A 12,039-nucleotide genomic window follows, 5' to 3' on the forward strand; every position below is an offset into this window, starting at 1 on the left:
AATCTGCACTTCCCACACTTCAGGAGTTAATGACAGACGAATTGTCCCAAACAGGTATCAGCATACCTGTGGCAAAAATAGCTCCGTCGCTGGGAGACTCTCTTTCAACCAGCATTGGCATCGCTCTTAACATCCCCCATGAAAACTGTCAGTCCAGTAAGAAGCTGACAAAACTGATTGAATTGGAGATCTCAGAAAAGGTCGACTCAGCTGTGACTCTACTCTTGAACAACCCGGATTTACGGTCAGATCCTGCCGTTTATGTCAGTGGAAAAATGACAACCACAAAAAACCTTCGACGCATGGTCTCTCACGCAGCCTCGTGTTTGGAAAAATGTGCAGCTAAGCTAAGCAGCCAGTGCATGTCAAAGGGCGGCGCAGCTAGTTCCCCTAGCCCGTCTAATTCAGAGAGTACTGAATCAAAGATCTCTGAGAAGGCAATGGTTGTTGAGGAGGTGAGCAGCGCTCTCACCAAATGGAGCACAGACACAGGAATCACAGAGGACAATAAGGATGAAAATGACATGACGCCTGTAGAGATAAAAGAAAGTGAAACTGGAGAGATGGCGGAAAGTCGTTCCAGCACCACAGGTGAAGTGATCGTGGCTGATGTTGTCAGTGCAATACTTGACACTCTGAAGTATTCGAATGCCGAAGATGACACAGAGATAGAGAAGTGCACAGATGCTGAGACAGCTGAAAGTCTCCAGCGTCCCAGCACGCCAGCAGAAATAGCTGCAGCTGACATTGTAATGACAATAATTGATAATCTGCAGTCTTTTGATGGTGAAGATGTCACATCTAGTGAGAAATGTGACTCACGCGAATCTGCTTTTAATGTGCAGTTAAATATCCAAAAGGTGAAAAACTTTTTCACGTCATGCATCCCATCCAGAAAAAGCAATGACCAAAAGCTGCACAAAGACCACTTCTGCGCTTTTGCCAAAAAGCAGTTTTACAAAATGATCAGAGAGATAAAACACCTGGTGAAGAAAAACAAAAGGTTCTTCATCTGTCTCCACGAACCGGTCAAGTCTCTTGATGATCAGAGAGCAGATTGTATGGACAGCTACAGTTCTTTTTGTAGCTATGTAAACACACCAGTGATGGATAGCATGTTTAAGAGTTCTTCCCCAGTTGATTATAACACCATCAAACCTGTTCTTGAACAAATGTTTAATAAATTAAACGGGCCAGAACATTTGAACCGTATCTGGAACCCCCTGGAAAGGATAAAGGAAATTGAGATGTTTTCCAGGGAGTTGACAGATAAAGTGTATGACCATCTCCAGTCAACTGAAAGATATGTACTCCCTGTGATGCTATCAGGAAAATGTCTTTCAGACTCTGTCATCTCTAGGTCTGCAGAGCCAACAGATGAGTTACCCTTTTCGCCCGAGGTCCTCTATGTGACTGTAGAAGACTCAGTGCAAAAGTTTTTGCAAAACACTCTTCTGTGGTTAGAGAATGATGCTTTGGATCAAACTGTTCAAAGTGACAAGATTTCTGGTGCCGTGGGAGACATCCAGGATGTGATTTTAAGAGCACTGACTCCAACAGAGCAAAAAGAAAATGACAGACTGTCTGAACCAGAGTCACGTCCAGATTGTCCTCCCAAAAATGAAACAGTCTCCTGCGTGAGTGTACTAGAGCAGGGCCCACCCCCAGAAAACAGCCCTGAGCCTGAACCAATCACTGAAGCTGGGCTTACAGAAGCTCAAAGTCAGCCATCAACCTCTGAAAACTTACAGGAGGAGTCTGAGAAAATTGTCAGAGACTTCAGTAACTGTCTGTTAGATGAGCTCCTGGAGAAATGTCTTTTCGACACAAACTATCTGAATATAGAAAATTACGAAGCGATCACCAGGCGTCTTACAGATCTGCTTCTAGATAAGGTCAGAATCCCAGGATATCTGAGTGCTCTTAAAAATAACAAACGGCGGATGCTAAAGAAAATGAGTAAGGCCCTTATAAAGGAGCTTGACTCTGCAGATCAGTTTGTACATTCGGCTCTTACACCAGATGATTACACTTTTGATGAACTTTTTCTGGATCTCCTGGACATGATTATTGAGGTTGTACTCAATCCCCCACTGAAGTCTAAAATTACAAGGTTCTTTCGAGCAGTGGGAAAAGCTTTAATGAAGCCGTTTAGGAGCTGCTGTAGGGGCAGCAGCGATGACTAAAAGACCAGCTGCACCCCCCCCCCCCCCCCCCCCACACACACACACACACACACACTACAATGCTTCTTTAAAGATCTCGAAGCATTTAATAATTTATTCAAAAACAATGTAATTGGCCAACAGAAGTATATTTCATCTTGTCTCCCTATATTGTCTCTCCATCACCCCCAACCGGTCGCAGCAGATGGCCGCCCCCTCTTGAGCCTGGTTCTGCTGGAGGTTTCTTCCTGTTAAAGGGAGTTTTTTCTCCCCACTGTCGCCTAGTGCTTGCTCAAAGGGGATCTTTTGATTGTTGGGTATTTTCCTGCTAATACTGTAGGGTTTTCACCTTACATTATAAAGCACCTTGAGGAGACTCTTGTTTTGCTGCGATGCTATATAATCTTAGATTTAACTGAATTTTAAAATCATCCATTATAGCATCAAAGTAAAACAAAATGAAATTTTAAGAAAATTGATTTACCATCAAATAAAAATCCTAATCTCAAACATATTCTGATTTTTCTTGTGTTTTATTGTGTTGTCAAGTATGAAAAAACAATGTTGCATTTGTGCACTCTGGTCATGAGTACTGGTATTGTATTAGAGCAGAATTTAGAGTAGAATTTGATAAAGGTGGTTTGGGTATGAGATGAACACAATTCATGAAACTATTAAATGTTGTTATTATAGACACTAAGTGAATATCTGTGGTAAGTTTAACAGTTTTCAGGGTTTTAGGCACATTTCTGCACATAGATTGGTCCAGAATGGAAAGTCTAAAGCAAAAAGCCTGAGTGAGGTGGACATTTTCATCATGGTCTCCAAGGCCTCCTTTGCGACTTGCCATTTTCTGTCCCTCTCCTCCTTGTTGCGGTTTCCTGGGTCCTCACCCTCCAAACTCCATGGACCTTTCAATTAATCTTTAGGAAATGAAAAATAATAGCAATTAAACAAAAAACACTTGGGAGGTTTAATGTGTTTATTTTAATTTGTTTTTCACCTGTTGTACATGTAGTGGAAAATGATTCTTTGCACAAACTGACAATGCTGAAAAAGCCTGGAGGTTGTGTTCTTTTGCAGGAAAAAATTAATGCTTTCTGAATTAGGGTCATGATCAACTTGTAATGCTTTTTAAATCTTGCTTGAGTCAATATTTACTCTCTTAAAATGCCGCACGCGGTTACTTTATATATGGGTGTTGTGCATTTTAAGAGAGTAAATAACGAGGCTAAATGTCCTTTCGCTTCCAGATACTGTATTTTACACCAACACGATGTGTATGTAAGAATTTATTAGCGGTTTAAGTCGGGAAGCCTGTGCGTGGGAGTTCAAAACACAGACAGTGCGCATGCGTGTGACGTGAAGTAGCGAACGCTTTGATCGCCTGACTGTGACGTAAGCGAACGCTTTGACGTGCCCGTGACGTTACAGTCAACTGAGCCTATATATAGAACCCGCCAGGACTCACAATCTACTTAGCGTTAAGTAAATGAGATGTACAGACCGCGATCTTCGCACTCTAGAATCTTAGATTTTCAAAGTCCTTCAAATAATTTTACTGAAACCGAAACGTCCACAATGGCTGAATTTCAGACTACAGGCTCTATCCCCATTATTCCCGAGCATATTTTACCAGCTATAACCAAGTGTTTCGATCAGTTCTCCCAGGTACAATGGGGAATGATTGAACAGGGAATCTGGGACTCTGATCTCCAAGCATTACTGGCTGATATGATAATCGAAATCATTCAGATAGTTTCTAGCGGCATCCTGAAATCTGCACTTCCCACACTTCAGGAGTTAATGACAGACGAATTGTCCCAAACAGGTATCAGCATACCTGTGGCAAAAATAGCTCCGTCGCTGGGAGACTCTCTTTCAACCAGCATTGGCATCGCTCTTAACACCCCCCATGAAAACTGTCAGTCCAGTAAGAAGCTGACAAAACTGATTGAATTGGAGATCTCAGAAAAGGTCGACTCAGCTGTGACTCTACTCTTGAACAACCCGGATTTACGGTCAGATCCTGCCGTTTATGTCAGTGGAAAAATGACAACCACAAAAAACCTTCGACGCATGGTCTCTCACGCAGCCTCGTGTTTGGAAAAATGTGCAGCTAAGCTAAGCAGCCAGTGCATGTCAAAGGGCGGCGCAGCTAGTTCCCCTAGCCCGTCTAATTCAGAGAGTACTGAATCAAAGATCTCTGAGAAGGCAATGGTTGTTGAGGAGGTGAGCAGCGCTCTCACCAAATGGAGCACAGACACAGGAATCACAGAGGACAATAAGGATGAAAATGACATGACGCCTGTAGAGATAAAAGAAAGTGAAACTGGAGAGATGGCGGAAAGTCGTTCCAGCACCACAGGTGAAGTGATCGTGGCTGATGTTGTCAGTGCAATACTTGACACTCTGAAGTATTCGAATGCCGAAGATGACACAGAGATAGAGAAGTGCACAGATGCTGAGACAGCTGAAAGTCTCCAGCGTCCCAGCACGCCAGCAGAAATAGCTGCAGCTGACATTGTAATGACAATAATTGATAATCTGCAGTCTTTTGATGGTGAAGATGTCACATCTAGTGAGAAATGTGACTCACGCGAATCTGCTTTTAATGTGCAGTTAAATATCCAAAAGGTGAAAAACTTTTTCACGTCATGCATCCCATCCAGAAAAAGCAATGACCAAAAGCTGCACAAAGACCACTTCTGCGCTTTTGCCAAAAAGCAGTTTTACAAAATGATCAGAGAGATAAAACACCTGGTGAAGAAAAACAAAAGGTTCTTCATCTGTCTCCACGAACCGGTCAAGTCTCTTGATGATCAGAGAGCAGATTGTATGGACAGCTACAGTTCTTTTTGTAGCTATGTAAACACACCAGTGATGGATAGCATGTTTAAGAGTTCTTCCCCAGTTGATTATAACACCATCAAACCTGTTCTTGAACAAATGTTTAATAAATTAAACGGGCCAGAACATTTGAACCGTATCTGGAACCCCCTGGAAAGGATAAAGGAAATTGAGATGTTTTCCAGGGAGTTGACAGATAAAGTGTATGACCATCTCCAGTCAACTGAAAGATATGTACTCCCTGTGATGCTATCAGGAAAATGTCTTTCAGACTCTGTCATCTCTAGGTCTGCAGAGCCAACAGATGAGTTACCCTTTTCGCCCGAGGTCCTCTATGTGACTGTAGAAGACTCAGTGCAAAAGTTTTTGCAAAACACTCTTCTGTGGTTAGAGAATGATGCTTTGGATCAAACTGTTCAAAGTGACAAGATTTCTGGTGCCGTGGGAGACATCCAGGATGTGATTTTAAGAGCACTGACTCCAACAGAGCAAAAAGAAAATGACAGACTGTCTGAACCAGAGTCACGTCCAGATTGTCCTCCCAAAAATGAAACAGTCTCCTGCGTGAGTGTACTAGAGCAGGGCCCACCCCCAGAAAACAGCCCTGAGCCTGAACCAATCACTGAAGCTGGGCTTACAGAAGCTCAAAGTCAGCCATCAACCTCTGAAAACTTACAGGAGGAGTCTGAGAAAATTGTCAGAGACTTCAGTAACTGTCTGTTAGATGAGCTCCTGGAGAAATGTCTTTTCGACACAAACTATCTGAATATAGAAAATTACGAAGCGATCACCAGGCGTCTTACAGATCTGCTTCTAGATAAGGTCAGAATCCCAGGATATCTGAGTGCTCTTAAAAATAACAAACGGCGGATGCTAAAGAAAATGAGTAAGGCCCTTATAAAGGAGCTTGACTCTGCAGATCAGTTTGTACATTCGGCTCTTACACCAGATGATTACACTTTTGATGAACTTTTTCTGGATCTCCTGGACATGATTATTGAGGTTGTACTCAATCCCCCACTGAAGTCTAAAATTACAAGGTTCTTTCGAGCAGTGGGAAAAGCTTTAATGAAGCCGTTTAGGAGCTGCTGTAGGGGCAGCAGCGATGACTAAAAGACCAGCTGCACCCCCCCCCCCCCCACACACACACACACTACAATGCTTCTTTAAAGATCTCGAAGCATTTAATAATTTATTCAAAAACAATGTAATTGGCCAACAGAAGTATATTTCATCTTGTCTCCCTATATTGTCTCTCCATCACCCCCAACCGGTCGCAGCAGATGGCCGCCCCCTCTTGAGCCTGGTTCTGCTGGAGGTTTCTTCCTGTTTAAAGGGAGTTTTTTCTCCCCACTGTCGCCTAGTGCTTGCTCAAAGGGGATCTTTTGATTGTTGGGTATTTTCCTGCTAATACTGTAGGGTTTTCACCTTACATTATAAAGCACCTTGAGGAGACTCTTGTTTTGCTGCGATGCTATATAATCTTAGATTTAACTGAATTTTAAAATCATCTATTATAGCATCAAAGTAAAACAAAATGAAATTTTAAGAAAATTGATTTACCATCAAATAAAAATCCTAATCTCAAACATATTCTGATTTTTCTTGTGTTTTATTGTGTTGTCAAGTATGAAAAAACAATGTTGCATTTGTGCACTCTGGTCATGAGTACTGGTATTGTATTAGAGCAGAATTTAGAGTAGAATTTGATAAAGGTGGTTTGGGTATGAGATGAACACAATTCATGAAACTATTAAATGTTGTTATTATAGACACTAAGTGAATATCTGTGGTAAGTTTAACAGTTTTCAGGGTTTTAGGCACATTTCTGCACATAGATTGGTCCAGAATGGAAAGTCTAAAGCAAAAAGCCTGAGTGAGGTGGACATTTTCATCATGGTCTCCAAGGCCTCCTTTGCGACTTGCCATTTTCTGTCCCTCTCCTCCTTGTTGCGGTTTCCTGGGTCCTCACCCTCCAAACTCCATGGACCTTTCAATTAATCTTTAGGAAATGAAAAATAATAGCAATTAAACAAAAAACACTTGGGAGGTTTAATGTGTTTATTTTAATTTGTTTTTCACCTGTTGTACATGTAGTGGAAAATGATTCTTTGCACAAACTGACAATGCTGAAAAAGCCTGGAGGTTGTGTTCTTTTGCAGGAAAAAATTAATGCTTTCTGAATTAGGGTCATGATCAACTTGTAATGCTTTTTAAATCTTGCTTGAGTCAATATTTACTCTCTTAAAATGCCGCACGCGGTTACTTTATGTGACAGGTGAGACCTGGAGATTTGGGACCGCCCCTGGTGGGCGGAGCTGGTCTTCGCTCCTTTCATAAGCGCAGGTGTGGGCAATTGGGTATTCCTTTGCAAACCTGAAGCTGCGAGTGCTTGGTCCGAGTTGGGCAAGTTGGTGTTTCTTAATTATGAAAGTCTGATACGCGTCCTTCCCTAAACTTCTGTTAGAACGGTAGGTTACACAAAAATGTACCACTTGAGCTCTGGCTGTTGGCAGAGGTTTACAGTTATTTGCACCCTTGTAGGTGGGAAACATTGCTCCCGTGAGAACGGTATAGTGGACTTCATCGCCACTGACCCACATTTATTAGGGTGTGACACGAACTTGTGGACAGGTAACAAAACCAATTCAGTGGAGGAATATTCCTGTGTTTTATTGTCCAGCTAGTGATCTCCTGTCTTTTATTCACAGAGTACCGAGCTGCTGCTTTGCCAGGTGGATTTCTGGCTGCGGGCAAAGGACCCAACACATCAGTGTGTTTTAATTTGTTTTAAACTGGTGTAAGCCGACAGACTGACTGCTGCGGCTGTCGATGGTTTTGGTTTTTGGTTTTACTTTTTCTGTATCAGTAGGCACCACAGATATTGATCCTTTTAGTATTTTAACCCCTTTATTTATATATATATATATATATTGTCGCAGACGGTGAAGGCGCTGCAGGGAAAACAAATCCTTTTTTTTGTCTCCCCGCTTTTGCATGCACAGCGGTGGGCCCGAGTGAAGACGGCACTGAAGATTTGACTTTTTTTCTATAGTGTTTTACCCATTTGGGGTCATGTGTGAGTGTCCGTCCATGTTTAACCTGTGTGCTATGTCGATTTGTTTTTAAACGGTTCCCGCAGCGCTTGTCCCGTCTCACGGGCAATCGCACAGTTTTATCGTCTCTAATAAGGTAACGTTTTAATTGGTTGAGGTGCCGCTGTTACACTGTTTCTTTTATTTTGTATTAAAAAATTAAACTCTTTTAAACTGACTGTGCGCCTACGGCTCTGTCCTATTTTAAATAGGTACCTACCACGGGTCACATTTATATATGGGTGTTGTGCATTTTAAGAGAGTAAATAACGAGGCTAAATGTCCTTTCGCTTCCAGATACTGTATTTTACACCAACACGATGTGTATGTAAGAATTTATTAGCGGTTTAAGTCGGGAAGCCTGTGCGTGGGAGTTCAAAACACAGACAGTGCGCATGCGTGTGACGTGAAGTAGCGAACGCTTTGATCGCCTGACTGTGACGTAAGCGAACGCTTTGACGTGCCCGTGACGTTACAGTCAACTGAGCCTATATATAGAACCCGCCAGGACTCACAATCTACTTAGCGTTAAGTAAATGAGATGTCCAGACCGCGATCTTCGCACTCTAGAATCTTAGATTTTCAAAGTCCTTCAAATAATTGTACTGAAACAGAAACGTCCACAATGGCTGAATTTCAGACTACAGGCTCTATCCCCATTATTCCCGAGCATATTTTACCAGCTATAACCAAGTGTTTCGATCAGTTCTCCCAGGTACAATGGGGAATGATTGAACAGGGAATCTGGGACTCTGATCTCCAAGCATTACTGGCTGATATGATAATCGAAATCATTCAGATAGTTTCTAGCGGCATCCTGAAATCTGCACTTCCCACACTTCAGGAGTTAATGACAGACGAATTGTCCCAAACAGGTATCAGCATACCTGTGGCAAAAATAGCTCCGTCGCTGGGAGACTCTCTTTCAACCAGCATTGGCATCGCTCTTAACACCCCCCATGAAAACTGTCAGTCCAGTAAGAAGCTGACAAAACTGATTGAATTGGAGATCTCAGAAAAGGTCGACTCAGCTGTGACTCTACTCTTGAACAACCCGGATTTACGGTCAGATCCTGCCGTTTATGTCAGTGGAAAAATGACAACCACAAAAAACCTTCGACGCATGGTCTCTCACGCAGCCTCGTGTTTGGAAAAATGTGCAGCTAAGCTAAGCAGCCAGTGCATGTCAAAGGGCGGCGCAGCTAGTTCCCCTAGCCCGTCTAATTCAGAGAGTACTGAATCAAAGATCTCTGAGAAGGCAATGGTTGTTGAGGAGGTGAGCAGCGCTCTCACCAAATGGAGCACAGACACAGGAATCACAGAGGACAATAAGGATGAAAATGACATGACGCCTGTAGAGATAAAAGAAAGTGAAACTGGAGAGATGGCGGAAAGTCGTTCCAGCACCACAGGTGAAGTGATCGTGGCTGATGTTGTCAGTGCAATACTTGACACTCTGAAGTATTCGAATGCCGAAGATGACACAGAATAGAGAAGTGCACAGATGCTGAGACAGCTGAAAGTCTCCAGCGTCCCAGCACGCCAGCAGAAATAGCTGCAGCTGACATTGTAATGACAATAATTGATAATCTGCAGTCTTTTGATGGTGAAGATGTCACATCTAGTGAGAAATGTGACTCACGCGAATCTGCTTTTAATGTGCAGTTAAATATCCAAAAGGTGAAAAACTTTTTCACGTCATGCATCCCATCCAGAAAAAGCAATGACCAAAAGCTGCACAAAGACCACTTCTGCGCTTTTGCCAAAAAGCAGTTTTACAAAATGATCAGAGAGATAAAACACCTGGTGAAGAAAAACAAAAGGTTCTTCATCTGTCTCCACGAACCGGTCAAGTCTCTTGATGATCAGAGAGCAGATTGTATGGACAGCTACAGTTCTTTTTGTAGCTATGTAAACACACCAGTGATGGATAGCATGTTTAAGAGTTCTTCCCCAGTTGATTATAACACCATCAAACCTGTTCTTGAACAAATGTTTAATAAATTAAACGGGCCAGAACATTTGAACCGTATCTGGAACCCCCTGGAAAGGATAAAGGAAATTGAGATGTTTTCCAGGGAGTTGACAGATAAAGTGTATGACCATCTCCAGTCAACTGAAAGATATGTACTCCCTGTGATGCTATCAGGAAAATGTCTTTCAGACTCTGTCATCTCTAGGTCTGCAGAGCCAACAGATGAGTTACCCTTTTCGCCCGAGGTCCTCTATGTGACTGTAGAAGACTCAGTGCAAAAGTTTTTGCAAAACACTCTTCTGTGGTTAGAGAATGATGCTTTGGATCAAACTGTTCAAAGTGACAAGATTTCTGGTGCCGTGGGAGACATCCAGGATGTGATTTTAAGAGCACTGACTCCAACAGAGCAAAAAGAAAATGACAGACTGTCTGAACCAGAGTCACGTCCAGATTGTCCTCCCAAAAATGAAACAGTCTCCTGCGTGAGTGTACTAGAGCAGGGCCCACCCCCAGAAAACAGCCCTGAGCCTGAACCAATCACTGAAGCTGGGCTTACAGAAGCTCAAAGTCAGCCATCAACCTCTGAAAACTTACAGGAGGAGTCTGAGAAAATTGTCAGAGACTTCAGTAACTGTCTGTTAGATGAGCTCCTGGAGAAATGTCTTTTCGACACAAACTATCTGAATATAGAAAATTACGAAGCGATCACCAGGCGTCTTACAGATCTGCTTCTAGATAAGGTCAGAATCCCAGGATATCTGAGTGCTCTTAAAAATAACAAACAGCGGATGCTAAAGAAAATGAGTAAGGCCCTTATAAAGGAGCTTGACTCTGCAGATCAGTTTGTACATTCGGCTCTTACACCAGATGATTACACTTTTGATGAACTTTTTCTGGATCTCCTGGACATGATTATTGAGGTTGTACTCAATCCCCCACTGAAGTCTAAAATTACAAGGTTCTTTCGAGCAGTGGGAAAAGCTTTAATGAAGCCGTTTAGGAGCTGCTGTAGGGGCAGCAGCGATGACTAAAAGACCAGCTGCACCCCCCCCCCCCCCCCCCCCCCCACACACACACACACACACTACAATGCTTCTTTAAAGATCTCGAAGCATTTAATAATTTATTCAAAAATAATGTAATTGGCCAACAGAAGTATATTTCATCTTGTCTCCCTATATTGTCTCTCCATCACCCCCAACCGGTCGCAGCAGATGGCCGCCCCCTCTTGAGCCTGGTTCTGCTGGAGGTTTCTTCCTGTTTAAAAGGGAGTTTTTCTCCCCACTGTCGCCTAGTGCTTGCTCAAAGGGGATCTTTTGATTGTTGGGTATTTTCCTGCTAATACTGTAGGGTTTTCACCTTACATTATAAAGCACCTTGAGGAGACTCTTGTTTTGCTGCGATGCTATATAATCTTAGATTTAACTGAATTTTAAAATCATCCATTATAGCATCAAAGTAAAACAAAATGAAATTTTAAGAAAATTGATTTACCATCAAATAAAAATCCTAATCTCAAACATATTCTGATTTTTCTTGTGTTTTATTGTGTTGTCAAGTATGAAAAAACAATGTTGCATTTGTGCACTCTGGTCATGAGTACTGGTATTGTATTAGAGCAGAATTTAGAGTAGAATTTGATAAAGGTGGTTTGGGTATGAGATGAACACAATTCATGAAACTATTAAATGTTGTTATTATAGACACTAAGTGAATATCTGTGGTAAGTTTAACAGTTTTCAGGGTTTTAGGCACATTTCTGCACATAGATTGGTCCAGAATGGAAAGTCTAAAGCAAAAAGCCTGAGTGAGGTGGACATTTTCATCATGGTCTCCAAGGCCTCCTTTGCGACTTGCCATTTTCTGTCCCTCTCCTCCTTGTTGCGGTTTCCTGGGTCCTCACCCTCCAAACTCCATGGACCTTTCAATTAATCTTTAGGAAATGAAAAATAAT

At 42.3% G+C, this 12,039-nt stretch overlaps 1 protein-coding gene and 1 long non-coding RNA gene across 3 annotated transcripts in view; both read left to right on the top strand.

Moving 5' to 3' along the window:
• Positions 1-12,039, top strand: part of LOC113013082 (uncharacterized) — a 29,173-nt gene that overhangs the window by 5,143 nt on the left and 11,991 nt on the right. For both annotated transcript variants that reach the window (XM_026153684.1, XM_026153685.1), the window contains 3 exons: positions 1,473-2,078; positions 5,415-6,020; positions 10,403-11,008. In XM_026153684.1, coding sequence (XP_026009469.1) covers positions 1,473-2,078; positions 5,415-6,020; positions 10,403-11,008 — 1,818 coding nt within the window. The remainder of the gene's footprint in view (positions 1-1,472; positions 2,079-5,414; positions 6,021-10,402; positions 11,009-12,039) is intronic.
• On the top strand, positions 7,466-8,145 carry LOC113013084 (uncharacterized). Its single transcript, XR_003270787.1, has 3 exons — positions 7,466-7,486; positions 7,560-7,649; positions 7,727-8,145. It is a non-coding gene; the product is annotated as an uncharacterized LOC113013084 (long non-coding RNA).

This window comes from Astatotilapia calliptera, chromosome 20, assembly GCF_900246225.1.
Source record: "Astatotilapia calliptera chromosome 20, fAstCal1.2, whole genome shotgun sequence".
NCBI classification, from domain to species: Eukaryota; Metazoa; Chordata; class Actinopteri; order Cichliformes; family Cichlidae; genus Astatotilapia; species Astatotilapia calliptera.